The sequence below is a fragment of the Gossypium arboreum genome, chromosome 11 (genome assembly GCF_025698485.1).
Source record: "Gossypium arboreum isolate Shixiya-1 chromosome 11, ASM2569848v2, whole genome shotgun sequence".
Classification (NCBI taxonomy): domain Eukaryota; kingdom Viridiplantae; phylum Streptophyta; class Magnoliopsida; order Malvales; family Malvaceae; genus Gossypium; species Gossypium arboreum.
In genome coordinates, this window is record NC_069080.1 from 56,393,440 (window position 1) to 56,419,666 (window position 26,227).

Sequence of the window (26,227 nt, forward strand, 5' to 3'; positions counted from 1 at the left end):
TCAATAACTTCACGAAGAGGGTGAATGTCACTTCATATGCCAATGTTACAAAGTTGATAGTCATCATTCAAAAAAAAAAGAAAAAGAAAAAAAAAAGGTGCCGACAAGGAATGTCAGAAAGCATCATACAACTGCACAATGTCAAAAGCTTGCAGTCTGTTCAAAGATCAGACATCATATCACAATGCAACAAAAGCAGCCAAAAAAACAAAACAAAAGTACAAAAAATATATATAAAAATAAAAAAGAAGAATAAAAATAATAAAACAAAGGTCATAGTGAAAGGTGACTGAGACCTGTAAAGATTGGCATAAAGAAGTTACCATTTACCCTCTATGCTTATTGAACGTTAGCCAGGACCTTCACCGGGGCAATAGATTGATCTATGGGATAGAGACGAGATTCCTTTTCTCTGAGTCTTGTTAGAGCTGAAGTTGGAAGAGGCAGAATGAATCCAATCTCGATATGATTAGTTGAATTTGAAGGATGTCCGTCATAGTCAGATGATATGGGTTTATGACAGAGAGGTTTATCCTAGAAATTCCACGATGGGAACTTGATATTGAAGAAGATCCTTCTTATACAAAATGATTTCAAATAAGAAAATATGCCAAACTGGGAGGGACTTTATGTAGTAAAGAAGGTCGGTTCTGGAAGAGCATTGATATTGACCGAAAGGATTTGCCCAATCCGAGGAATTCAAAATCCAGTCAAGAAAGTGTTTTACCAAAAAGGGGAGAGGCTAAGGTGAAAACTAGCAAAGGGCGCCTTGAGACCTTAAAAAATAAATAAATAAAAATAAAAAAAAGAAAGAAAAAAGGAAAAATAAAAAAATATAATAAAAAATCAATCAACAAAAAAAGAAGAAAGAAAAAGGAGAGGCCAAGGCGAAAACCCGCAAAGGGCGCCTTGAGACCAAAAGGGATTTGAGTTGAAAACCCGCAAAGGGCAGCTTAAATTTGGATTAAAGTGGGGCACAAAGTAGTCTTGTTATGCCTGAATTAACAATGAAAAAGTATGCTACGTCTTGGGGCGTTAACAAAGTACTCTAGATCCCCTAAACAAAGATTGAGATCAAAATGGTTATCAAGAAGTTGGTACAGAGAAGCTCAAGCTGTGATATTTGGGGCACCTAGTTTTCCATTTTACCCATTTTGAATTTTTGATTACCTTATTCTTTCCAAGATACATCCCAATAAATTTCCTTCCTAATTGCATTTGCTATCCTTGATTAACTTACTTGCTTCGAGCTATACTCCTAATTAATTTTTTTCTGGTCCATTTTTATGATCTTTTTCAAACATTTTGCATTGAAATAATTAACTTTGGAAGTTTTTAAATAATACAAGAACCTGAAACGGGACTATTGTTTAGAACACACCAAGCACACAGGTTAGAAATATTTAAGCCCAAATTGAGATTAGTTCCATTTTCTGTCAAAGATATTGGTTGAACCAAAAAGAATACATCGATGTTATAATCCCGACGAAGAGCGAGCAATGGGATTATTCTTAAGAAAAGGAAAAATGGTATTCTATATTCATGTAGATATCCAGCATACACATCTAGTCATAATACCCGGGGAATATTGAACAGATCAAATTGATTGAAGATGATACAAATCTTATACCTCTGAGTTACAGCAACAGGAATGGAAGAAAACAAATGTTACTAGCCTAAAAATGGCGGTGAGAGGTACAAACTTTACTTCCCAGAAGTTACAATGGAAGGGACTCTAAAATTACAATAGGGCAAGCTTGCAGTGTAGAATGTGATTGTTTCTTTGGGTTTTCTGCCAAGAATACCACCCGAACAAGATGGTAGCACAATACATTAGTGATAATGGCCTGATGAACAACGAGCGATGATACCTTAAGCATTTAAAAAAGGATCATTCTCATTTCTGCATTCATATATCATTCATAACACATCTAGATAGGAGCATTTGATTCATTTTGATCATAGCATCCTAATTATTTGACATAAGCATAGATACATGAAATTGATTCTACAGATCATGTCTCTAGAGGACGGTGTAGCAATATCGGTGAATTCACAGATCTCATCTCCCTGAGATAGTAGTGGAGTAGATTGAAGATGGCGAATCTTATCTTTTCGATGTAGCAGGGGAGCAGATTTTAGCCACCAGCCTTATCTCTCTGAGGTAGCAAGAGAGTAGGTTGAAGATCGTAGTCTTATCTTCCTGAGGTAGCAAAGAAGCAAACTGAATATTGAAGATCTTATCTCCCTAAGCAGCAGTGGAGCAGATTGAAGATTGTAAATCTTATCTTTTCGAGGTAGCAGGGGAGCAGATTTTAGCCACTAGTCTTATCTCTCTGAAGTAGCAAGAGAGCATGTTGAAGATTGTAGTCTTATATTACTTAGGTAACAAGGAAGCAGACTAATGATGAAGATCTTATCTCCCTAAATAGTAGTGGAGTAGATCAAAGATGGTGAATCTCATCTTCCCAAGGTAGCAGGGGAGCAGATTTTAGCCACCAGCCTTATCTTCCTAAGGTAGAAAGGGAGCAGGCTGAATTGAAGTCTTATCTTCTTGAGGTAGCAAGGAAGCAGACTGAGATTGAAGATCCTATCTCCCTAAGCAGTAGTAGAGTAGATCGAGGATGGCGAATCTTATCTTCTCGGGGTAGCAGGGGAGCAGATTTTAGCCACCAGCCTTATCTCTCTGAGGTAGCAATAGAGCAGGTTGAAGACTAGTCTTATCTTCCTGAGGTAGCAAGGAAGCAGACTGAGGATTGATGATCTTATCTCCCTAAGCGGTAGTGAAGTAGATTGAAGATGGCGAATCTTATCTTCCCGAGGTAGTAGGGAAGTAGATTTTAACCACTAGCCTTATCTCCCTAAAGTAGCAAGGGAGCAGGCCAAAGATTGTAGTCTTATATTCCTGATGTAGCAAGGAAGCAAACTGAAGATTGAAAACCTTATCTCCCTGAAGTTGCAGTGAAGCAGGTTGAAGTAGTAATCTTATCTCCTTGAATTTGCAGTGGAGCAGACTAAAGATAGCAAGTCTTATCTCCCTAAAGTTGCAATGGAGCAGACTAAAGATGGCAGATTTTATCTCCCTAAAGTTCCAGTGGAGCAGATCAAAGCCATAATCCTTATCTCCCTGAAGATGCAGTGGAGCAGGTTGAAGTCACAAACCTTATCTTCCTAAAGTTGCTGTAAGACTACTTGAAGAAGTGGAGCACCAAAGAAGTCGAGGTTCAGCAAGACCGGGCAAAATCGATCCTTTTAAAGTCTTTGCTCCATTCTCGTTACACGATAATGAGCAAAGAGGGGCAGCTATAGAAGGCCCGTTTCGCCCGGGCCTTTAGACTTATAAACCAAATGTAAAAACCAAAACAAAAAATAATAAAATAAAAAAAATAAGAAAACAGTCCATGACCCAATAAACTTAACCCCTTAGCCCATTACATTAAACCCAAATTAAAGTGAAACATAACCCAATACCTAATAATAAAATTAAGCCCCAAATTTTACAAATAGGCCCAAAAGAAGACTAAACCTTAAGCCAAAAGCCTAAACCATGCTTGCAGCAAACCCTAGCCCCATCTCCCCTCACGTCGCAAGCAGCCACCAGTGGCTTCACGCTCCACATCCAAAATGGCCTCCACACGTGCCACCCTCCAGCTGTACCTGCAATAGACTAACAAATGAAAACAGCAAACAAGCAATGGACAACAAATAGCAATAAATAACAGCAAGGAAATTTGTATTTCTTATTTTTTTATTTTTATTTTTCGGCTATAAAACCGAATGGAATCGAATGTAAATGGGGATCTTTTTTTCATAGAAATACAATACAGATACAAATTAAGAGAGTAATCGAAAGCTGAGAATAAAAGATGTGGTTCATTTATTCATCATCACCTTTATTATTCTGTTTTGGATTTTGCTTTTGTTTTCTTTGGTTTTTCCATTTGAGACTATCATAAAATATACGAGGAGAGGGAATATTTTACTTGAATCTAGCATTGATCTCTTCGGTCTCTACTTCTCTGTCCAAAAGCTAACAGATCTACGGGGATCCAGTTAAAGCGTCGACTGAGAGAGCCAAAGGTCGGAAGTGTTTGGTTTGGGGCCCTAAATCCATTTTTATGTGAAACGGGGGATTTATGTCGGGTTTTGGGTGACGTTCCGACCACCACCAATGCTGGTTACCTTTGCCAAGGGGAAGGGTAACCGACGGAGCCCAACAAAACCCTATAACTGCCTTAGAGAGAATTGGCCCCTTTTGTTTCTTTTATTTTGCAGCACAAATATTTTTTTAAAAGGGAATATTTAACTTTATAACATATCCATACGGCGCCATTTGGAAAAGGGGGGGATCCGCTTGTTGACCCGCTTTGTGGTCTGGATCTACTCCTTTTCACCTTAAATGGTTGATTTGCTTGCGTGGTCCCCTTTCTTTATTGAGCCATTGAATCGATCCCTATTTATGTTTTCTTTTATTCTTTTAAATTATCCCTAGAATTTGCATGAATACTCATTTCAGTCCACGTTGAAACGTTTCATTTTGGAATATTGGTCCATTTGTCTTTTTAATCCTCGATCGTCTGCGCGCGTTTAATTTCGGTCCTTGATTCTGTTTTAACAATTTGATTTATTTATAAATTATTCTTCTAACTTTGTTTTTATTCCAATTAAGTTTTTTAGTTTATATTTTTGTATTCTTTATGAATTATTTATTATTCATTTTTTAATATATTACTCTTAACATATTATTTTATTGATCTCTCATTGTTTTAGTTTCTTTTTATTATTTTCTTTTGTACATTTTTGAATTTTTTATTATGTAATTTATTTATTTAAAATTTTCCTTTATATATATTCTTTGTTGTGAAGACTTGTGTATTAAACTATTTGTATTTTTATATATCATTATTAAACTACTTGTAATTTATATTATTATTTATGTTATTTATATTAAATTATTTGTATTTTATGTATACTATATATTTAGATTGACATATTGATATATCTTGTTTTGTATATTACTTATTTCTTCACTTGCATAATGTTTATTTTAAAATTAATCTATATATTACTATGTTACATATGATTTATTATGGTTCTTATTCTTATGATTTATTTTATGATTAAATTATTTTAAATACTTTATTTTTAGATTCTACTTATTTATTTTGAAGTGTTTCAACATTATTTTCACACTTTTATATATATATATATATATATATATATATATATTTAAATATTTTATATATCATTCGTTTTAAATTGTTTTCTATTGTTGATTCTTAGAACTACTTTCTCACATCATTTGTTTTAAATTTATTCATTATTATTTAGATTCTATTTATCTTTTTATTTTGCCTTATGTTTATTATAGATCATAAATATATTGTTTAATATCTCTTAAAATTTGTTAGCGTAAATGTTAGAATAGTGTATGATTATTTGTTTTATGGGTCACAATTTAAATTCATTGCTTGTATGTTGCTCATATTCGATTATTTATGCTTTCCAACACCATGATACGTTAATGCTTTGGTAATATGTTTTGAAAAAATAATATGTCATTATTCACATGCATGTTGAAATCTTTTATTATGAGTGGTCATTTAAACATTTTAGTCCAATCAATTATCATTTAATCACCAATTCTTTCTATGTTAACTTATGACGAAAGGAACTTTTCTAGAACAAGGCAATGTTTAGTGTTTGGAAAATTGAGAAATCGTGTCCTAATGTGCTGGGTTTCGATTTTTTTGTTTGACCAAATAACAAAATATCCTTTTAAAATTTCGTCCATGTTTTCTTAACTTCAAAACAAGCCAATATTCCATGTTTAAAAATTCGAGGAATTGTGCCCTAACATGTTGGGTTTCGATTTTTCGTTGGACCAAATATCCGAATATCCTTTTGTAATTTTTAACACCTGAATTGTTAAAGATCCAGAGTCGATTTTGGTTTCGAGGGTTTAAAAGGCCATGTCCTGACGTACTGGATGTGATATTGTATTCCTTCGAAACAAGAGAATTTTAAAGTCCAATTTGAGTTTTTCAACTGTTTAAAAAGAAATCGTATTTCAAAATATTTTTTAAATTTTAGACATAAGGACATTATTTAATCAATTTGGTACCAATTCTGGGCGTAACAAGGGTGCTAATCCTTCCTCATACGTAACCGACTCCCGAACCCGTTTTCTCAAATTTCGTAGGCCAAAATTGATATTTTAATAAAATGTTTTATTAGGTGATCTGATCACACCTAAACAAAAAGGATTGGTGGCAACTCCATACCTTGTTTTAAAGTTGATCCCTGTTTTTTCTAACTTAAAAATGGTTTCGACATACGATATGTGTTATAATCCGAGTATCCTTTTTAATTCTTAATGGTTCAACGGGCAAGGATAAGTTACGAATGAATGTGGAAACAAGTTAAAGTGAACAGGTATGTGACAATTTATTACCTTTGAAATAAGTTAAGTTGATTATTTGATATGTGAATACATGTTATAAATGACATTAATGGTAGTGATTGTGTATATGAAAACTATATGTGGATTAATGTATAAGTATGTGATATTAATGTTTGATTTTTGAACTTATATTCGGCCTAAGGTTACATGAGAAATAAATTGAAATGTGAAATTCATATTGATATTAAAGGATTTATGTGTATTCGATTAGTAGGTATTTGAAATGTGAACCTTAAACGTGTTTATAGGGAAGTATATATATTCGGCAAAATAAGGTCTATGTGATATGATATTAAATATGTTAATGAATCAATATGTGTTTGGAAATGTTATAATTTATGTATAGATAAATGTTTCATAATTAAATTTCATAATTATGGCTTGGTTATGCCTTAATGAATTATCAATGCCATTGAGATAATATTTGAATTAAGAATTGAGCCACGAACGAAGTGGACAAAACCATATGTTTAAGTATATGATTGGTCATATTCGGTTTAATGATATATATATATATGTATGATATCGAAATGTGAATTTCATACTTATGACAAAGATTATATGTGCATTTGTCTATATGGTAATTGAATGTGAAATTATGACCAAGGAAATGTGAATTGTATAAATATATTATGATAATATGTATTCGGTCAAGTGAAATTTTTATTGATATTGTGTATGAAAGATGATTTTGGATAAAGAAGGAATGCATATTTGGACAAAACTTAATTCATGTTTAGTTATATGTGGATATTTGAATTTACATGTATGGTTTGGTTATGTCTTATTAAATTATTATTGTTATTGAGTTAATATTAGCAGGCTCGAGGATCGTCAGCGAAGTCTATCACACTATCGATTGCTTTTGGTACTTTTAAAAGTTGAATTAGAGACCTATGGCATGTATAGGCTATACTACTTTTAGAATATGGTTGAAGCTGTATATATATGTATTAAGCCATTCGAAAATGGCTTATCCATCTTGTTAATCTTAGAATTTATGCTTTGGCTTGATGATTATGTTTGGTTGTGGTTTTGGTTGATTTGGTTTTGGTATATATAAGTATGGTTATGTTTGATATTTTACTCATGAGTTTATTGATTCAAATATGTCTTGTTTATTGATTCAAATATGTCTTGTATTTGGTTTTATTGAGAAATGAAATTTTGTGCATATATGGCTAAAACTTTGGTTTTATAATATAGGTATAAAATTTGATTCATAGTGTACTTTCATTGAATAGCCGAATATAAAATGACTTAATACGGTCTTGTGATTTGGAAAAAGTATAATTCCTATATGTATTTTAAAGCATACGAATTTAACTTGTTTATATTCGGCAATTGTATTTGGGTTTTGACCATTAGAATAGTAAATTTGGATGCTTTGTTGTGTGTTTTCAAATTATGTTAGTTTATTAATAATTATTGTGCGTAAAGAGATATATGTTTAAGACATGATATTTATATAAATTGGATGTGTTAGCTTATTAAAATTCTTTCATTAAGTAAAGAAATGGATAAGAATTATGTATTTATATATATTTACATATAAGTATATGAAGTGATAGGTTGATTTATATATAATTGTATGTGCTTAGTTGAATACGTATTTGTTGAATTGGTCTTGAATATGAAGTTTGTTACATTGCAAATACATAGTTGTAACGTCCTTAATGTGATATCAAAATTTTGTATAATGTTTGGAATTAGCTCTATGTAAGAATATACGCTTGCAAGGGGATTTAGTAAGTTAAAAGTGGACATTGAAATATGCATTACTATATTCGGCTGAGATTTTGTAAAGTGACTAAATGAATAGTACTTTAATTTATAAGGAATTAAGTTTGTTATTTTCTAAATGGTGCCAAATGGAACTTGCCAAAAATGAGATGTGTTTGAATATCTTTATTTATTATGTCTTTTATATGTGTTTATAGATTGTAGTATTATATTATATTTATGGTATGAACAAATGCAATGTGATAAAATGATATGTTAGGTGTTTATTGCTTATGAATTCTAAATCTGATTATGTGTTTAGAAAGTACCACAATATGATTTGCAAAGAGATTAATTTAGTTTTATTTATATTAATAATTATCTGTTTTAAGAGTTTCAATAAAATTATGCATATGATTATTCGGAAGTTATGTTTCGTCTGGTAATACCTCGTAACCCCTTTCTGGCGACGGATACGGGTTAGGGATGTTACAGAATTTGAATGAACGAAATGGCTTGAAAATGGCCTATTTCGAATGTCCACATGGCCTGAGACACGGGCATGTGTCTCAGACGTGTGGCCTCTACATTGTGAATTTTTCCATCTTTTTCCATGAAGTTTTAAATGTTTTCGATTTAGTCCCAAATCATTTCTAAAGTGCTTCTAAGGCGTCGAGGGCTTGAAAAAGGGACGTTATGCATGTGTTTGAATGGAATATGATGCTTTTTATAAATGATTGTAATTGAATGTTTTAAGTTAAAATTTTTTGGTAATGCTCCGATGGACACGAGTTACGTGTGTTACAATATGAGCTTTATGGATGCCTTTTGCAAGTAAAATTAAATATTTTTGGCTAAAGAAGACCAGGAGAAGACTACATTTATTATTGAAGATGGGCTCTTTTGGTACAAGGTTATGCCCTTCGATTTGAAGAACATAAGGGCTACTTATCAGCAGTTTGTTAACAGGATGTTCAAGAACCTGATTGGGAAATGCATGGAGGTTTATGTCAATGACATGCTGGAAAAGAGTACCAGCAGCTAGTAGCATGTTAATGATTTCCAAGACATATTCACAGTGATTTAGAGGTATAGTATGAAACTAAATCCAACCAATTGTACCTTCGGGGTTTGAGCAGGAAAATTTTTTAGGTTTATGATCAACAATCAGGGAATCAAGGCCAACCTAGAGAAAATTGGAAACACAAATATATATATATATATATGTGTGTGTGTGTGTGTGTGTGTGTGTGTGTGTGTGCCCTTTTAAACTCAAATTCATGCAGTTTCAGAGTAATTCTTGTCGAAAAATATAAAATAATTAAATTGTACTTAAACAATTAACATATTGAATTTTAATTAATTTTATAATAAATTTTAATTTATTTTGATTTATTTTTGACAGATTCGCACAAAGGGCAAAAATTGGCTCAGAACCCGAGGCGAATATTAATTCATAATATAACTAATTTTAATTATAATCCAATTTATTTTGGGTTAAATAATTATTATTAATTAAATTATGAAAGGAGGCCTAGTTGTGCTAAACTGAGATGATCGATCCAATCGAGCAATGGGCTGCCTAAAATCGTCCCATATGCTGACCTAATCAGCTTATTTAGCTAATTATTTTGCTTGCAAAATAGCCCTTGAAGTTTCCTTGAAATTGCATTCAAACCCCTCCACTTATCAAGCTTTTCTAGATTTGCCCCTAGCGAAATTTAGCAAGTTTGAAAGCTTTAAACTTGCCACATGTGTGGCCGACCATAAGGGGAGTTAATGGCTGCTGATTTTTTTTCTTTTTTTAGCAGCCTATCCAACCTATAAATAGCCCCATTGGCTGCTCATTTCAAACACACCTCTCACCCCTTCACTCTTCACACTTCTCTCTCAATTTCTCTCTTCAAAACCCTTCCTTTGTTCTCCATTTTTCCCTTCCATTCCCTTTCCAATTTCCCCTCTTGGTAAAGATGCCTTAAACCACCATTGGTAGCAGCATTCAAGTGCTTATAGAAGCCTCGGTTCAAGAAGAACAAGCAGAGAAGGAGGAGTGGAGAAGACTAGTCAAGCTTCAAATAAACACTAGATTTGATTCTAGTTCTCTATCCTTTAAATTTTTTTTTTTGTTATGAACACATCTGTGAATACTTGTTATGTTGATATGTTGAATTTAATTAATATTGCTTAAATTTAATTCGTGTTAGGTTGATTTCATTTCGTCCACTTAAGTTATTAAAATTATGTTTGTGTTGTTATAAGTCTTGGTAAATTGTTTGATTAAATAAAATCGTGATTAAGTTATTCTTGCATTATAATGTTAGATTTGTAAAATAAATATAAAACAAAACTTAATAAACTATAAACCAGAATCTATCATGTCAAATCATCAAGAACAAATCAAGAATAAAACTAGATGCAGAAGTGTACCTAAATCCATGAATTCCTTAAAATTTACATATTTTGGGGATTTGATCTTCCAAATTAGCACATAAGAAATTTAGAGAATATTAGCTCTCTCTTTCTTAAGTATGGAAAATTAGAAAAGGTACCTTGTGTGTAATTTGGGGACCATAACACTAATGTTTATAACCTTCTCATATTAGTTCTAATTTCTAATTAGCCCATCATTCATTAGTTGTAACACGCCAAAAATTTAAGTATTTATTTTTGTATGCCATGTTGCATAAACTCATGCCTACTTTAGTGGTTGAGTGTCTTGAGGAGTGTTGGAGAAGTCCTGAGTTCAAGCTTTGGCTTGTACAAAATTTTGTTTTTGTTTGAATAAACCCTGTCTCTTGACAGTAGGGTTCTTTAATAAATATGGTTAGGAGGTGTCATAAAAGTTTGCTGGTTCAGGGGATAGTGGCATGTTACTTCTACTAGCAGACCTGAGTTTGAATCCCTGCATGCGCAAAGGGATTAATTTTTTTGCTGAGCTAGGTGGCTAGAGTTTGTGTTCCATTAAAAGTCTGAGTAGTGGGAAGGTTAGAGGGATTTTAGGAGGAGATTTGGGAGGTGGATAAAGGAGTGTTCGATTTGAATGAGTGTGGAGAGATTTGGGCAGGAAATCATAGGGAGTTGAGGGGAGAGAAGGAGCTGTGCCGAATTTGGGACTGTGTGCACACAGAATTTTGGATGAGTTTGGCTCTCTCTCAAGTTTCAGTTTCTGTATGCTTTTGGGGTTTCTTTTGCTTTGTGGCCAATTGTGTTGGTTTTTCCTTTGGGGTCTCTCAAGTTTTTCCTACTTTGATTTTGGCAATTTTTTTTTGCTATTGATTCTTTCTCCTTCTGGCCGAACCCTCTCTTTTCCCCTCTTTCTCAATAGTGTTTTTGGAACCGAGTGCTTCTTACTTTTTCCTTTTCTTCATCTTAACTGTTGTAGACGAATACCCTATTCCACTTGTATTCTTTCGGTTGCTTGCTCTTGGTTTAGGTCAATTCTCTTCTCTATTTCTCTCCCAATTGGTTATTGTTCCTTGGCTAAATATCTTGTTTTCTATTTCCCTCACAACTCTTTCTTCATTGCAACTAGGGATCAAGTCGAATAATTCTCCTTCTACTCTTTTGGTTCTGGGCTATTATTTTTCGACTTATATGGGTAAGTGGTAATTGTTCCTCTTTTTTGGTCACACTAATAGTTTCATCTAACACCATCAGGGTGAGTGCTGGAAAAGGTTAGGGGCATGTTTGAGGTGCAAATCTATAGAGCACCGTATCAGAGGTTGTCCACAGAGGCCTAATCAGATGCAAGCTATTGGTATGGGTACTGCTCAACCGCAGAGAGGAGTTTAGTAGCCACCGAGAGGTCGTGGTTAGGCCAGAGATGGAAATGGTACGGGTCGTGGATGGGGAGCACCGATTAGTGGTGCTAGTCATACCGAGGTGAAGTAGTCGGCACTGGTTTATGCTGTGCATCACCGAGAGGACAGAAACACCCTAGATGTTATTACAAGTACGTTCTTCATTCATAATATACCTTGTAATGCATTGATTGATATTGGATCTATGCACTCTTGTATAGCATGCACTGTATCTGAGACTATGGGTGTGATGTTTGAAAACACTAGGAGTGAGGTTACCGTATTAAATCCATTAGGCCAGTCAGTGAGAATGAATAAATTGTTTAAGGATGTATCTTTGGAGGTTCAAGGAAGGATCTTTTTGGCAGATTTAATGGAACTTCCTTTAGGAGAATTTGACTTGATACTGGGCATGGACTGGCTGGTTAAGCATCAAGTGAATTTGGATTGTGCTACTAAGCTAGAGGTAGTGAAATCTGCGGAGGATGACGAGGTAGTTATGATTGGGGAGTGTCGGAATTATCTTTCAAATGTGGTTTCTACACTTAGGGTTGAGAATATGGTTCATAAGGGTTGTAAGGCGTATCTAGCCGATGTCAGTGCTTCTAGTTTTAAGGTTTCGTCTGTTAAAGATATCAGAATAGTTAAGGACTTTTTGGATGTCTTTCCCAAGAAGCTACCTGGGTTACCTCCAAACCACGAAGTAGAGTTTGGGATTGAGCTCCTGCCTGGTATAGCTCTAGTATCTATCGCCCCTTATAGAATAGCACTGAATGAGCTTGTAGAGCTTAAATCTTAGATTCAAAAGTTACTAGATCGAGGGTTCATCCACCCTAGTATGTCTCCGTAGGGGCACCGATTTTATTTGTGAAAAGAAGGATGGAACCATGCGTATGTGCATCGATTATTGGCAACTGAACAAACTGACCATTAAGAATAAGTACCCCTACCATGGATAGATGATCTATTTTACCAATTCTGAGGAGCTTCGGTCTTCTCTAAGATTGATCTCTTATTAGGGTACCATCAACTGAGGGTCAAGGAGATTGATGTTTACAAGACATCATTTAGGACTCGATATGGGCATTATGAGTTCCTAGTGATGCTACTTGGACTGGCGAATGCACCAGCGGCTTTCATGGTCTGATAAACTGAGTGTTCCAGCCCTATCTGGATCGATTCATAGTGGTGTTTATAGATGATATTTTGGTGTATTCGAGAACTGAAGATGAACATGATGCACATCTCTGAATTGTTCTATAGATTCTGAGAGAGAAACAACTGTATTCTAAATTTAGCATGTGTGAATTCTGGCTACAAGAGGTAACTTTTCTAGGACATGTGGTATCTACTGAGGGGATTAAGGTTGATCATTAGGGTTGATCCTCGAAAAATTGAAACTGTTCTGGAATGGAAGTGGCCTAAGTCGGTATTTGAGATTCGAAATTTTCTGGGTCTGGCAGGGTATTATAGACGGTTTGTGGAGGGGTTTTCATTGAGTGCTGCACCTCTGACTAAGTTGTTGTGTAAATGTGTATCGTTTGACTAGACTAATAAGCAGTAAGAAAGTTTTGAGAGGCTTAAGAAAGTTCTGACAGAGGCCTCTATTTTGATTTAGCCAGAACCTGGAAAAGAATTTACTGTATACAGCGATGCATCACACATTGGGTTGGGTTGTGTGTTGATGAAACAAGGCAAGGTTGTGGCTTATGCGTCTCGTCAGCTTAAGACGCATAGGTGAACTATCTGACACATGACTTGGAGTTGGCTACGGTGGTATTCGCACTAAAATTTTTGAGGCATTACGTGTACGGTGAGAAATGTATCATTTACACGGATCAAAAGAGCCTCAAGTATCTCCTCACTCAGAAGAAGCAAAACCTTACGCAACGTAGATGGGTTAAGCTACTTAAAGATTATGACTGTTCGATTGAATACCATCCTAGTAGAGCCAATGTGGTGGCCGACGCACTGAGCCATAGGGATAGGACTAATCTGAGGGAGATGTTTGCTTGTCTCAGTTTGTTTGACGATGGTAGTTTGTTGGTAGAACTCTAGGTTAAACCAAGGTGGATTGTGAAGATTAAGGGTAAACAGTTGGAGGATGAGTCATTGGGTCTTCGATTTTGACAAATAGAGAGTGGGGAAACTTCAGACTTTGGACAGAATAGCGAAGGGGTACTTTGTTTCCGGGGAGATTTTGTGCATCGAAGGATATTGACCTGAGGCAGTCTATACTGCAAGAGGTGCATAGTAGTCCTTACTGTAACACCCCGTACCCGAGTCCGTTACCGGAGTCGAATACAAGGTGCACACAACTTAATTTAATCATTTTCACAGTCCATTTAAAAATTTCCAGACAAGCTGGTTACTGCGTCACTGTCACTTTAAAAATCATATCTTGAGTTTCAAAGCTCGAAAATCAGTTTTGTAATTTTTCCCTGACATTATACTCATATTTCCATCTACATAATTTTTTCTAGAATTTTTGGTTGGGCCAATTAGTACAGTTTATTAGTTAAAGTCTCCCATGTGACAAGGGTCGACTACACTAACCTTCACGCGTTATAACTTGAATATCTCTCTGTACAGGGCTTCAATACTGATGCCGTTTGTTTCTATAGAAACTAGACTCAAAGATAAATCTATAAATATATGGAATGACTCCTAATTATCCCTGGTTAATTTACAATGAATTTCCAAAGTCGGAACAGGGGATCCAGAAACTGTTCTGGCCCTGTCTCACGAAAACCTAAATATCTCTTAACATACAACTCATATGACCGTTTCATTTCTTCCATATGAAAGTAAATTCATCAAGGTTCATTTACATAATTTATTCACTAATTTATTCCATTCCTGCTATTTTCAGTGATTTTTCACAGCCACACCACTGCTGCTGACAGCATCTGCCTTTAAGGTAGACTTTACCTATTTCATAATTTCCATGATTCCATTGGCCCTTTTTGCATACATAGCACAAAGTGTGATCATGATTAACTATTCCAATGGCTAATCGTTCAAAACAATTCCATACCTCATAATGATCAACATACAAACGATTATAGTACTATGCTAAAAACGTATATAAGCCATTTTCGCATGGCTATCCAAGTTTACACAAAACCGAAAGGTACATGACCTACGACAAAAGGGTAGTCCTATACATGCCATTTCAAAGTTCAACCAAAATTTGTACCAAAAAGGGGGCTTTGATAGTGTGGATGACTTCGACTTCAATGATCCCGAATCCGATAGCTAACGAGCAAAATCTATAAAACAAAGAGCCAAAGCAACGGGGTAAGCATTTTAATGCTTAGTAAGTCTCAAGTAATGAAATCAGCTTTGACTAAAGTATTACATTCACATAGCTAAATGAATCACTTTAGTAATACACATTCTCATAATCGTACTTACTTCACACTTCATCAGCATATACACACACAAGGTATCAACCTATCTAAGAGCCGAAAGTTCGTTAGTCGATCGAACGAACACTATTTCAAACGAATCGACTTTTCTGATGCACATGTAAACATACCTTATCGTATGGGTTTTTCGAGCGTATTAATTGAATTTATTACAGCACCAAAACGCTCACCTTCAACCGAGCTTCTTTGGAATTTAGCCGGATATAACCACAAGCACAATTGCCTTCGGGTCTTAACCCGATTTGGTAACTTGCACAAATGCCTTGGTCTTAGCCGGATATAACAACTTCGCATGAATGCCTTGGTCTTAGCCCGGATATAATCACTAGCATAAATGCCTTCGGGACTTAGCCCGGATATAATCACTAGCATAAATGCCTTCGGGACTTCGCCCGGGTATCATCCAAATGCTCATGTACACATATATCAATAATCACGACACATCCATATTTCATTCTCGTTACTAAGGCTCAAACACAAAACATTTATCAAACATTTCCAATTTCGGCTCAATAGCAACACACAAAGAGCATGATTTCAATTGACTTTATAACTTAGTCCCTACGCACATTCTGCTGTCCGCCATAATATGACAAATCATTTCAATATAATTCAAGTAGGGTCATTACTCGAAGACTTACCTCGGATGTTGTCGAATGATTCCGATGGCTATTCGATCACTTTTTCCTTCCCTTTATCGGATTTAGCTCCCCTTTGCTCTTGAGCTTAATTTAACAAATAAATTCATTTAATCATTTGAGCATCGAAGAGGAATTCAAGGTACTTAGCCCACATATTTTCATTAGACATTAAAGTCACATATGTACAGAAATCATGAATCAACTCAACACATTAGTTAGTACTCTCCTTAACCGAATTTTCTAAGCCAAGAATAGGCATCAATATGCTTGCCTCTAACCAAATGCATGCACACCAATTCCCCTCATGTGGCCGAATATGCATGTCCATGTTGAGGCCAATTATACACTTAATACCACAAAAAAAAAACAGCATACATTTTACTAACTAACGCATTACATATCGTAACTCAATGCGCATCAATCATTTACTTCATAACCGAAACATCATCATATGTAAATATATACCTTGAGATAGTATATATATCATACTAATGCATCATGTGCAAACATATATGTATACATATGTGCAAGAGCCGAATCTCAAGTTGATTATACTAAACATGAGCATAAATCCAAAACACAAATCTTACTTATCATGCAATGAGCATAAATCATACTTATGGATGTACTATGGCCGAATACATCACAACACTATAATTTTGGTCATGGTTGAACAAAGAACTTAATACCTCACTCAAAAACGCTAAAAATAAAGTCCAAGAGCCATCAATCCACCTTCACATGCATCATTAGCAAGCTTCATGTTTAGCATGCAAAGGCATTAACACAAAATCCACCTTGTGTGAATATCATCCCCATGACATAGCAAGGATTTGAACCATGGGTTAATTAGAACTCAAGCTAACAAAAAAAAAACATGCATGAGTCTCATGGCACAACATCAACCTTACCTTAATCTTGACACAAGTATGGCCAAACTTCCTCCTAATAGCTGAATTCACATGCAATCGACTAAATCGAAGCTTGAAATTTTCACACATTCATAATTACATATTCTAGACAATAAATATTACGTTCAAACATTTCGGTGACTCGGTTTAGCGGTCCCGAAACTACTTCCCGACTAGGGTCAATTTTGGGCTGTCACAACTCTCCCCCACTTAAGAAATTTTCGTCCCCGAAAATCTTACCGGTAAATAGGTTTGGGTAACGCTCTTTCATAGAGTTCTCGGGTTCCCAAGTAGCTTCTTCTATCCCGTGTTTGAGCCATAACACTTTCACTAGTGGAACCCTTTTGTTTCGCAACTCTTTCACTTCACGTGCTAGGATACGAATCGGTTCTTCTTCATAACTCATATCGGCTTGAATTTCAACCTCTAATGGACTAATTACGTGCGATGGATCAGATCTATAACGTCGAAGCATCGAAACATGAAAGACGTCGTGAATCTTTTCAAGTTCAGGAGGCAAAATCAAGCGATACGCAACTGGACCGACTCGTTCGGATATCTCATATGGCCCGATGAACCTCGGACTCAATTTGCCTTTACGGCCAAATCTGAGTATCTTTTTCCAAGCGAAACTTTAAGAAACACTTTATCTCCCACGATACTCAATGTCTTTTCATTTCAGATCCGCAGACGATTTACGACGATCGGAGGCTATCTTCGACTTTCACGGATTACTTTTACTTTCATTCAGCATCTTTAATCAAATCCACTCCGAAAATTTTGCTTTCACTGAGCTCGGTCCAAAACAATGGTGTACGGCATTTACGCCCGTACAAGGCCTCGTAAGGCGCCATTTTAATACTTGATTGAAAACTATTGTTGTAAGCGAATTCAATCAAAGGTAAATGCCGTTCCCATGAACCATCGAACTCGAGGATGCAACATCTCAACATATCCTCAAGTATCTGAATTATCCGCCGGATTGACCATCGGTTTGGGGTGAAAAGCGGTGCTAAATGCAACTTGGTGCCCAAGGCTTCTTGCAATTTCTTCCAAAATCGCGAGGTGAATCTCGGATCTCTATCCGATACAATAGAAATAGGTACCCCGTGTAATCTCACAATCTGAGAAATATACAATTCAGCAAGTTTATCCAATGAAGAGTCCATACTTACGGGGATAAAGTGAGCCGACTTAGTCAGTCTATCAACAACAACCCAAATCGCATCCTTTTTACTTGCTGACAATGGTAGTCCGGACACAAAGTCCATTGTGACTCGATCCCATTTCCACTGGGTATCGTAATCGGTGAAGTAATCCTCAAGGCACTTGATGTTCCGCTTTCACTTGTTGACATATTAAACATCTCGAAACAAAGTCAGAGATGTCTCGTTTCATACCATGCCACCAAAACCGACGTTTCACATCGTTGTACATCTTCGTACTTCCCGGGTGGATTGCCATTCGGCTACAATAGGCTTCGTTCAGAATTATCGAAATAAGTTTTGAATTTCTTGGAATACACAAACGATTTCTGAACCTCAAACAATCGTCATCATCAACTTGAAACTCTGATTCCACATTCGGAACACATTCAGCCCGTCTTGCAACCAACTTATTGTCGACTTTCTGAGCTTCACGAATTTGACGAATCAATGATGGTTTGGCCTTTAATTCGGCTACTAACACATTGTCGGGTAGAATAGACAAGTGTACATTCATCGCTCATAAAGCAAACAGTGATTTCCAGCTTAAGGCGTCCGCAACCACATTAGCCTTTCCCGGGTGATAATCAATGACAAGCTCATAATCTTTTAACAACTCGAGCCAACGTCTTTGTCGCAGATTTAAGTGTCTTTGAGTCATCAAATATTTGAGACTTTTGTGATCCGAATACACATGGCACTTCTCACCAAATAAGTAATGTCACCATATCTTTAAGGCGAATACGATGGCGGCCAATTCGAGATCATGGGTCGGATAATTTTTCTCATGTGGCTTTACTTGTCTCGACGCATAGGCCACAACTCGACCTTCTTGCATCAATACGCAGCCCAACCCAAGTAGGGAGGCGTCACTATAGATGACAAACTCTTTGCCAGATTCGGGCTGCACTAATACTGGAGCTTCCGTCAAATGAGTTTTCAATTGATCGAAACTTTTCTGACACTTTTCCGTCCATTCGAACTTGATATCTTTCTGAAGCAGTTTCGTCATGGGTGTGGCTATCATCGAGAATCCTTTTACAAACCGTCGGTAGTAACCAAGCAAGTCCCAAAAGCTCGAACCTCGGTAATATTTCTGAGGCTTCCGGTTAAGTATGGCTGAAATTTTACTCGAATCGACTCGAATAACCGATGCAGATACCACATGACCCAAGAAGCTAACCTCTCTTAACCAGAACTCACACTTGCTGAACTTAGCATATAACTGCTTATCCCGTAATATTTGCAACACTAATCTCGGTGCTCGCATGTTCGGTCTCATCTCTTGAATAGACCAAGATGTCATCAATGAACACAACTACGAACCGATCCAAATACGGTCTGAAGATCCGATTCATCAAATCCATAAATACCGCAGGGGCATTAGTGAGCCCAAACGGCATCACTAAGAACTCGTAGTGACCATATCTCGTTCAGAAGGCAGTTTTGGGTATGTCCGAATCTCGGATTCATGGCGATAATAGCCCGATCTCAAATCTATTTTTGAGAACGGTGAGGCTCCTTCATTGATCGAACAAATCACCGATACGCTGTAACGGATATTTGTTCTTTATTGTCACTTTGTTGTCGACGATAGTCGATGCACAACCTCATGGTTCCGTCCTTCTTTTCACAAACAACACTAGTGCACCCCAAGGTGAAAAACTCAAGCGAGCAAAACCTCTATCCACCAACTCTTGCAACCGAGCTTTCAACTCCTTTAATTCCGTTGGTGCCATACGACACGGAGCTATCGAAATCGGTGTGGTCCCGGTACAAGCTCAATACCAAACTCTATCTCCGAACAGGTGGCAAACCCGGTAATTCTTCGGGAAAAACATCCGGGTATTCACAAACCACCGGCACAAATTCGGGTCCTATTTCTAACTCCTTATCATCAAGTACATACACAAGGTATGCTTCGCACCCTTTTCTTACACATTTCTGGGCCAACATTGATGATATTACAGCTGGCAACCCCTTCAAGTCCGTAGACTCAACTCGGATCATTTCGTTATTTGCGCACCTCAAATCAATAGTCTTGCTTTTGCAATTCACAACCGCATCATGCACGGTCAACCAATCCAATCCAAGAATAACATCAAATTCATCGAACGGCAAAAGCATCAAGTCCGCCGGAAAAGCAGAACCTCGAATTACTAGGGGCATTTCTTGCACACTTTGTCGACAAGCACATAACGACCCAAGGGATTTGACACCCGAATTACGAACTCGATGACTCAATAGGTAAAGTCTTCTTGGATGCTAAGGTTTCGCATATATAAGAATGAGTAGAACCGGGGTCAATCAAAGCAATCACATTAGTATCAAAGAGAGTGAAAGTACCGGTAATAACATCCGTGAGGAAGCATCCTCACGTCGGCGTATAGCATAAGCCCTAGCAGAGCGCGAGCCTCGGATCTGGTTGTAGCATCTCTAGATCCTCTCTGACCACCACTAGCATTGCCCGTATTTCTAGATGGTCTCTCTCGAGCAGTGGTAGCACCCGGTTTCCCACTCTGATCTACATTCTGTTCAGACAACCTCGGGCAATCTTTAATGAAGTGGTCAACTGATCCGCACTTGTAACAGAGCGGTCACGGAATCTACAACTTCCGAATGCCATTTGCCACAATGTCGACACTCAGCTCGTCTCGACGTTCATTCCCAACACATCGGCGAAAGTGCCTCGTGTACCCACAGGGGGTCAATCACGATCTTGTCTAAAAAGGCCCGAAGTGCCTCTAGCCGGCCCACATCATCACGAAATTTCTTTGATGCCTGTAGAAGAGACTTTCCCGAGGATCTTTTACGAAACTCTCCAGTTCCCACATCAACTTTTTGTTTTTCTTTTCTAAGCTCTTCGGCTTTACAAGCTCGCTCGACAAGTACTACGAACTCTCGTATTTCAAGAATGCCAACGAACATTTTTATATCTTCATTCAGCCCATCCTCGAAGCATTTACACATGGTAGCCTCGGACGAAATACATTCCCGAGCGTATCTACTAAGTCTAACAAATTTTCGCTCGTAATCAGTAACTGACATAGAACCTTGCTTAAGCTCAAGAAATTCCTTCCGTTTTTGATCAACAAATCTTTGACTGATATACTTTTTCCGAAACTCAGTTTGGAAAAACTCCCAAGTTACTTGCTCTCGGGGCACAACAAAAGTCAGAGTGCTCCACCAATAGTAGGCAGAATCACGTAGCAAGGAGATAGTACACTTTAGGCATTCATCGGGTGTACAAGATAGCTCATCGAGTACCCGGATAGTGTTGTCCAACCAAAATTCAGCTTGCTCGGCATCGTCGCTATCCGTAGCTTTAAATTTAGTAGCCCTATGTTTTCGGATTCTGTCAACTGAGGGCTTATTCGACTTTATTTGGTCAGTTACTGGAGGCATCGTAGGTGCGGGGGTTGTATTAGCCGGGAACGGAGGTTGTGGAACAGCCGTGTTAGTTCGAATGTATTGGTTGAACCAATCATTCATCACGCTATAGAAAGCTTGCCTAGCCTCATCATTTGGATTGCTAGCAACAGGTTGAGAGTCCGCCGGCGCTGTCCCTTGTCTTGGGAGCAGCGCCACACTCTCCACATCATCACTATCGCTTTCGGTTAGGATCGGGATCCATTACTATAAATAAACACAAATTCAAACGTCAGAAATCACCACACTATCAAATAATCACATAAAATGGCATGTATAGCTAGACCCAAACGCATTACGGTAGTCCTAGAATCGACTAAACCGTAGCTCTGATACCAATAAAATTGTAACACCCCGTACCCTAGTCCGTTACCGGAGTCGAATACAAGGTGCACACAACTTAATTTAATCATTTTCACAGTCCATTTAAAAATTTCCAGACAAGCTGGTTACTGCATCACTGTCACTTTAAAAATCATATCTTGAGTTTCAAAGCTTGAAAATCAGTTTAGTAATTTTTCCCTGAAATTAGACTCATATTTCCATCTACATATTTTTTTCTAGAATTTTTGGTCGGACCAATTAGTACAGTTTATTAGTTAAAGTCTCCCATGTGACAAGGGTCGACTACACTGACCTTCGCGCGTTACAACTTTAATATCTCTCTGTACAGGGCTTCAATACTGATTCCGTTTGCTTCTATAGAAACTAGACTCAAAGAGGAATCTATACATGTATGGCATGACTCCTAATTATACCTGGTTAATTTAAAATGAATTTCCAAAGTCGGAACAGGGGATCCAGAAACCGTTCTGGCCCTGTCTCACGAAAACCTAAATATCTCTTAACATACAACTCATATGACCGTTTCGTTTCTTCCATATGAAAGTACATTCATCAAGGTTCATTTACATAATTTATTCACTAATTTATTCCATTTATGCTATTTTTAGTGATTTTTCACATCCACACCACTGCTGCTGACAGCATCTGTCTTTAAGGTAGACTTTACCTATTTCATAATTTCCATGATTCCATTGGCCCTTTTTGCATACATAGCACAAAGTGTGATCATGATTAACCATTCCAATGGCTAATCGTTCAAAACAATTCCATACCTCATAATGATCAACATACAAACAATTATAGTACTATGCTAAAAATGTATATAAGCCATTTTCGCATGGCTATCCAAGTTTACACAAAACCGAAAGGTACATGACCTACGACAAAAGGGTAGTCCTATACATGCCATTTCAAAGTTCAACCAAAATTTGTACCAAAAAGGGGGCTTTGATAGTGTGGATGACTTCGACTTCAATGATCCCGAATCCGATAGCTAACGAGCAAAATCTATAAAACAAAGAGCCAAAGCAACGGGGTAAGCATTTTAATGCTTAGTAAGTCTCAAGTAATGAAATCAGCTTTGCCTAAAGTATTACATTCACATAGCTAAATGAATCACTTTAGTAATACACATTCTCATAATCGTACTTACTTCACACTTCATCAACATATACACACACAAGGTATCAACCTATCTAAGAGCCGAAAGTTCGTTAGTCGATCGAACGAACACTATTTCAAACGAATCGACTTTTCCGATGCACATGTAAACATACCTTATCGTATGGGTTTTTCGAGCGTATTAATTGAATTTATTACAGCACCAAAACGCTCACCTTCAACCGAGCTTCTTCAGAATTTAGCCGGATATAACCACAAGCACAATTGCCTTGGTCTTAACCGGATTTGGTAACTTGCACAAATGCCTTGGTCTTAGCCGGATATAACAACTTCATACGAATGCCTTGGTCTTAGCCCGGATATAATAACTAGCATAAATGCCTTTGGGACTTAGCCCGGATATAATCACTATCATAAATGCCTTCGGGACTTCGCCCGGGTATCATTCAAATGCTCATGTACACATATATCAATAATCACGACACATCCATATTTCATTCTCGTTACTAAGGCTCAAACACAAAACATTTATCAAACCTTTCCAATTTCGGCTCAATAGCCACACACAAAGAGCATGATTTCAATTGACTTTATAACTTAGTCCCTACGCACATTCGGCTGTCCGCCATAATATGACAAATCATTTGAATATAATTCAAGTAGGGTCATTACTCGAAGACTTACCTCGGATGTTGTCGAATGATTCCGATGGCTATTCGACCACTTTTTCCTTCCCTTTATCGGATTTAGCTCCCCTTTGCTCTTGAGCTTAATTTAACAAATAAATTGATTTAATCATTTGAGCATCGAAGAGGAATTCAAGGTACTTAGCCCACATATTTTCATTAGACATTAAAGTCACATATGTACAGAAATCATGAATCAACTCAACACATTAGTTAGTACTCTCCTTAACCGAATTTTCTAAGCCAAGAATAGGCATCAATATGCTTGCCTCTAACCGAATGCATGCACACCAATTCCTCTCATGTGGCCGAATATGCATGTCCATGTTGAGGCCAATTATACACTTAATACCACAAAAAAAAACAGCATACATTTTACTAACTAACGATTACATATCGTAACTCAATGCGCATCAATCATTTACTTCATAACCAAACATCATCATATGTAAATATATACCTTGAGATAGTATATATATCATACTAATGCATCATGTGCAAACATATATGTATACATATGTGCAAGAGCCAATCTCAAGTTGATTATACTAAACATGAGCATAAATCCAAAACACAAATCTTACTTATCATGCAATGAGCATAAATCATACTTATGGATGTACTATGGCCGAATACATCACAACACTATAATTTTGGTCATGGTTGAACAAAGAACTTAATACCTCACTCAAAAACGCTAAAAATAAAGTCCAAGAGCCATCAATCCACCTTCACATGCATCATTAGCAAGCTTCATGTTTAGCATGCAAAGGCATTAACACAAAATCCACCTTGGCTGAATATCATCCCCATGACATAGCAAGGATTTGAACCATGGGTTAATTAGAACTCAAGCTAACAAAAAAAAACATGCATGAGTCTCATGGCACAACATCAACCTTACCTTAATCTTGACACAAGTATGGCCAAACTTCCTCCTAATAGCTGAATTCACATGCAATCGACTAAATCGAAGCTTGAAATTTTCACACATTCATAATTACATATTCCAGACAATAAATATTACGTTCAAACATTTCGGTGACTCGGTTTAGCGGTCCCGAAACCACTTCCCGACTAGGGTCAATTTTGGGCTGTCACACTTACGCTATGCATCCTGGCAGGAATAAGATGCACTGAGACCTTCGGGAGTTATATTGGTGGCCAAGTCTTAAGCGTGAAGTTACCAATTTTATGGGTAAATGTCTGACTTGCCAGTAGGTTAAGGCGGAGCATCAGTTGCCTTCAGGGTTGCTTCAGCCAGTTAAGATTCCGCTTTGGAAATGGGAGAGAGTAACTATGGAATTCGTTAGTGGGTTGCCCTTAATGCTTACAAATAAGGATTCAGTATGGGTCATCGTAGATTGATTGATTAAATCTGCCCATTTTATACCTATTCTACTGATTACTCATTACAGAAGCTGGCTAAATTGTATGTGTCTGAGATAGTGCGACTGCATGGGGTACCGATTTTCATAATATCTTATAGAGATCCTCGTTTCACTCTCGGTTCTAGAAGATGTTGCATGAGGCATTGGGTACAAGGTTGGACTTCAGTACTGCATTCCATCCTCAGACAGACAGTCAGTTAGAGAGGGTGATTCAGATACTGGAGGACATGTTAAGGAGTTGTGTGATTGACTTCTGGGGCAGTTGGGAGGATTACTTGCTTTAGGTAGAGTTTGCATACAACAATAGCTAACAATCTAGCATAAAGATGGCACTTTACAGGGCATTATATGGTCGTAGGTGTTGTACTCCTACATGTTGGACTGAGTTTGGTGAGTGGCATGTTTTGGGTCCTGAACTAATTTTCGACATTGAAGATAAAGTTAAATTGATTCAGGATTGATTGAAGGTGGCATCTAACAGATAGAAGTCATATGCGGATCTGAAGCGTAAGGAGATTGAGTATTCGGTGGGGGACTTGGTGTTTTTAAGGTCTCGCCATGGAAGAAGGTACTAAGGTTTGGTTAGATGGGCAAGTTGAGCCTTAGGTTCATTCGGCCGTACCGTATATTGAAACGTATGGGACCGGTTGCCTATAAACTTGAGTTACCTCCAGAGTTGGACCAAATTCATGATGTGTTCCACATCTCTATGTTGAAGTGATATAGTTCTGATCCTGCTCACATCATTTCGACTCAGGAGATTGAGGTTAGGCCAGATCTGACCTTTCAGGAAAAGCCGGTACAAATTTTAGACCGTGATGTGAAGGTTTTGAGGAGGAATTCAGTTCCATTGGTTAAGGTATTATGGCATAATCACAGTTCTGAGGAAGCCACGTGGGAACCTAAGAAGCCAATGCGACAACAATACCCTCATCTATTTTGACTAGGTAAATTTCGAGGCCAAAATTGTCTTTTAAGGGGTAGAGTTGTAATGCCCCAAAAATTTAAGTATTTATTTTTGTATGTTGTGTTGCATAAACTCATGCCTGCTTCAGTGGTTGAGTGTCTTGAGGAGTGCTGG

At 37.0% G+C, this 26,227-nt stretch overlaps 1 protein-coding gene across 1 annotated transcript in view; it reads right to left on the minus strand.

Moving 5' to 3' along the window:
• Positions 1 to 3,563: 3,563 nt before the first annotated feature.
• LOC128283871 (uncharacterized) overlaps positions 3,564 to 26,227 on the minus strand; it is an 82,714-nt gene continuing 60,050 nt past the window's right edge. Inside the window, exon 6 of the mRNA XM_053021287.1 lies at positions 3,564 to 3,657. Coding sequence (XP_052877247.1) covers positions 3,564 to 3,657 — 94 coding nt within the window. The remainder of the gene's footprint in view (positions 3,658 to 26,227) is intronic.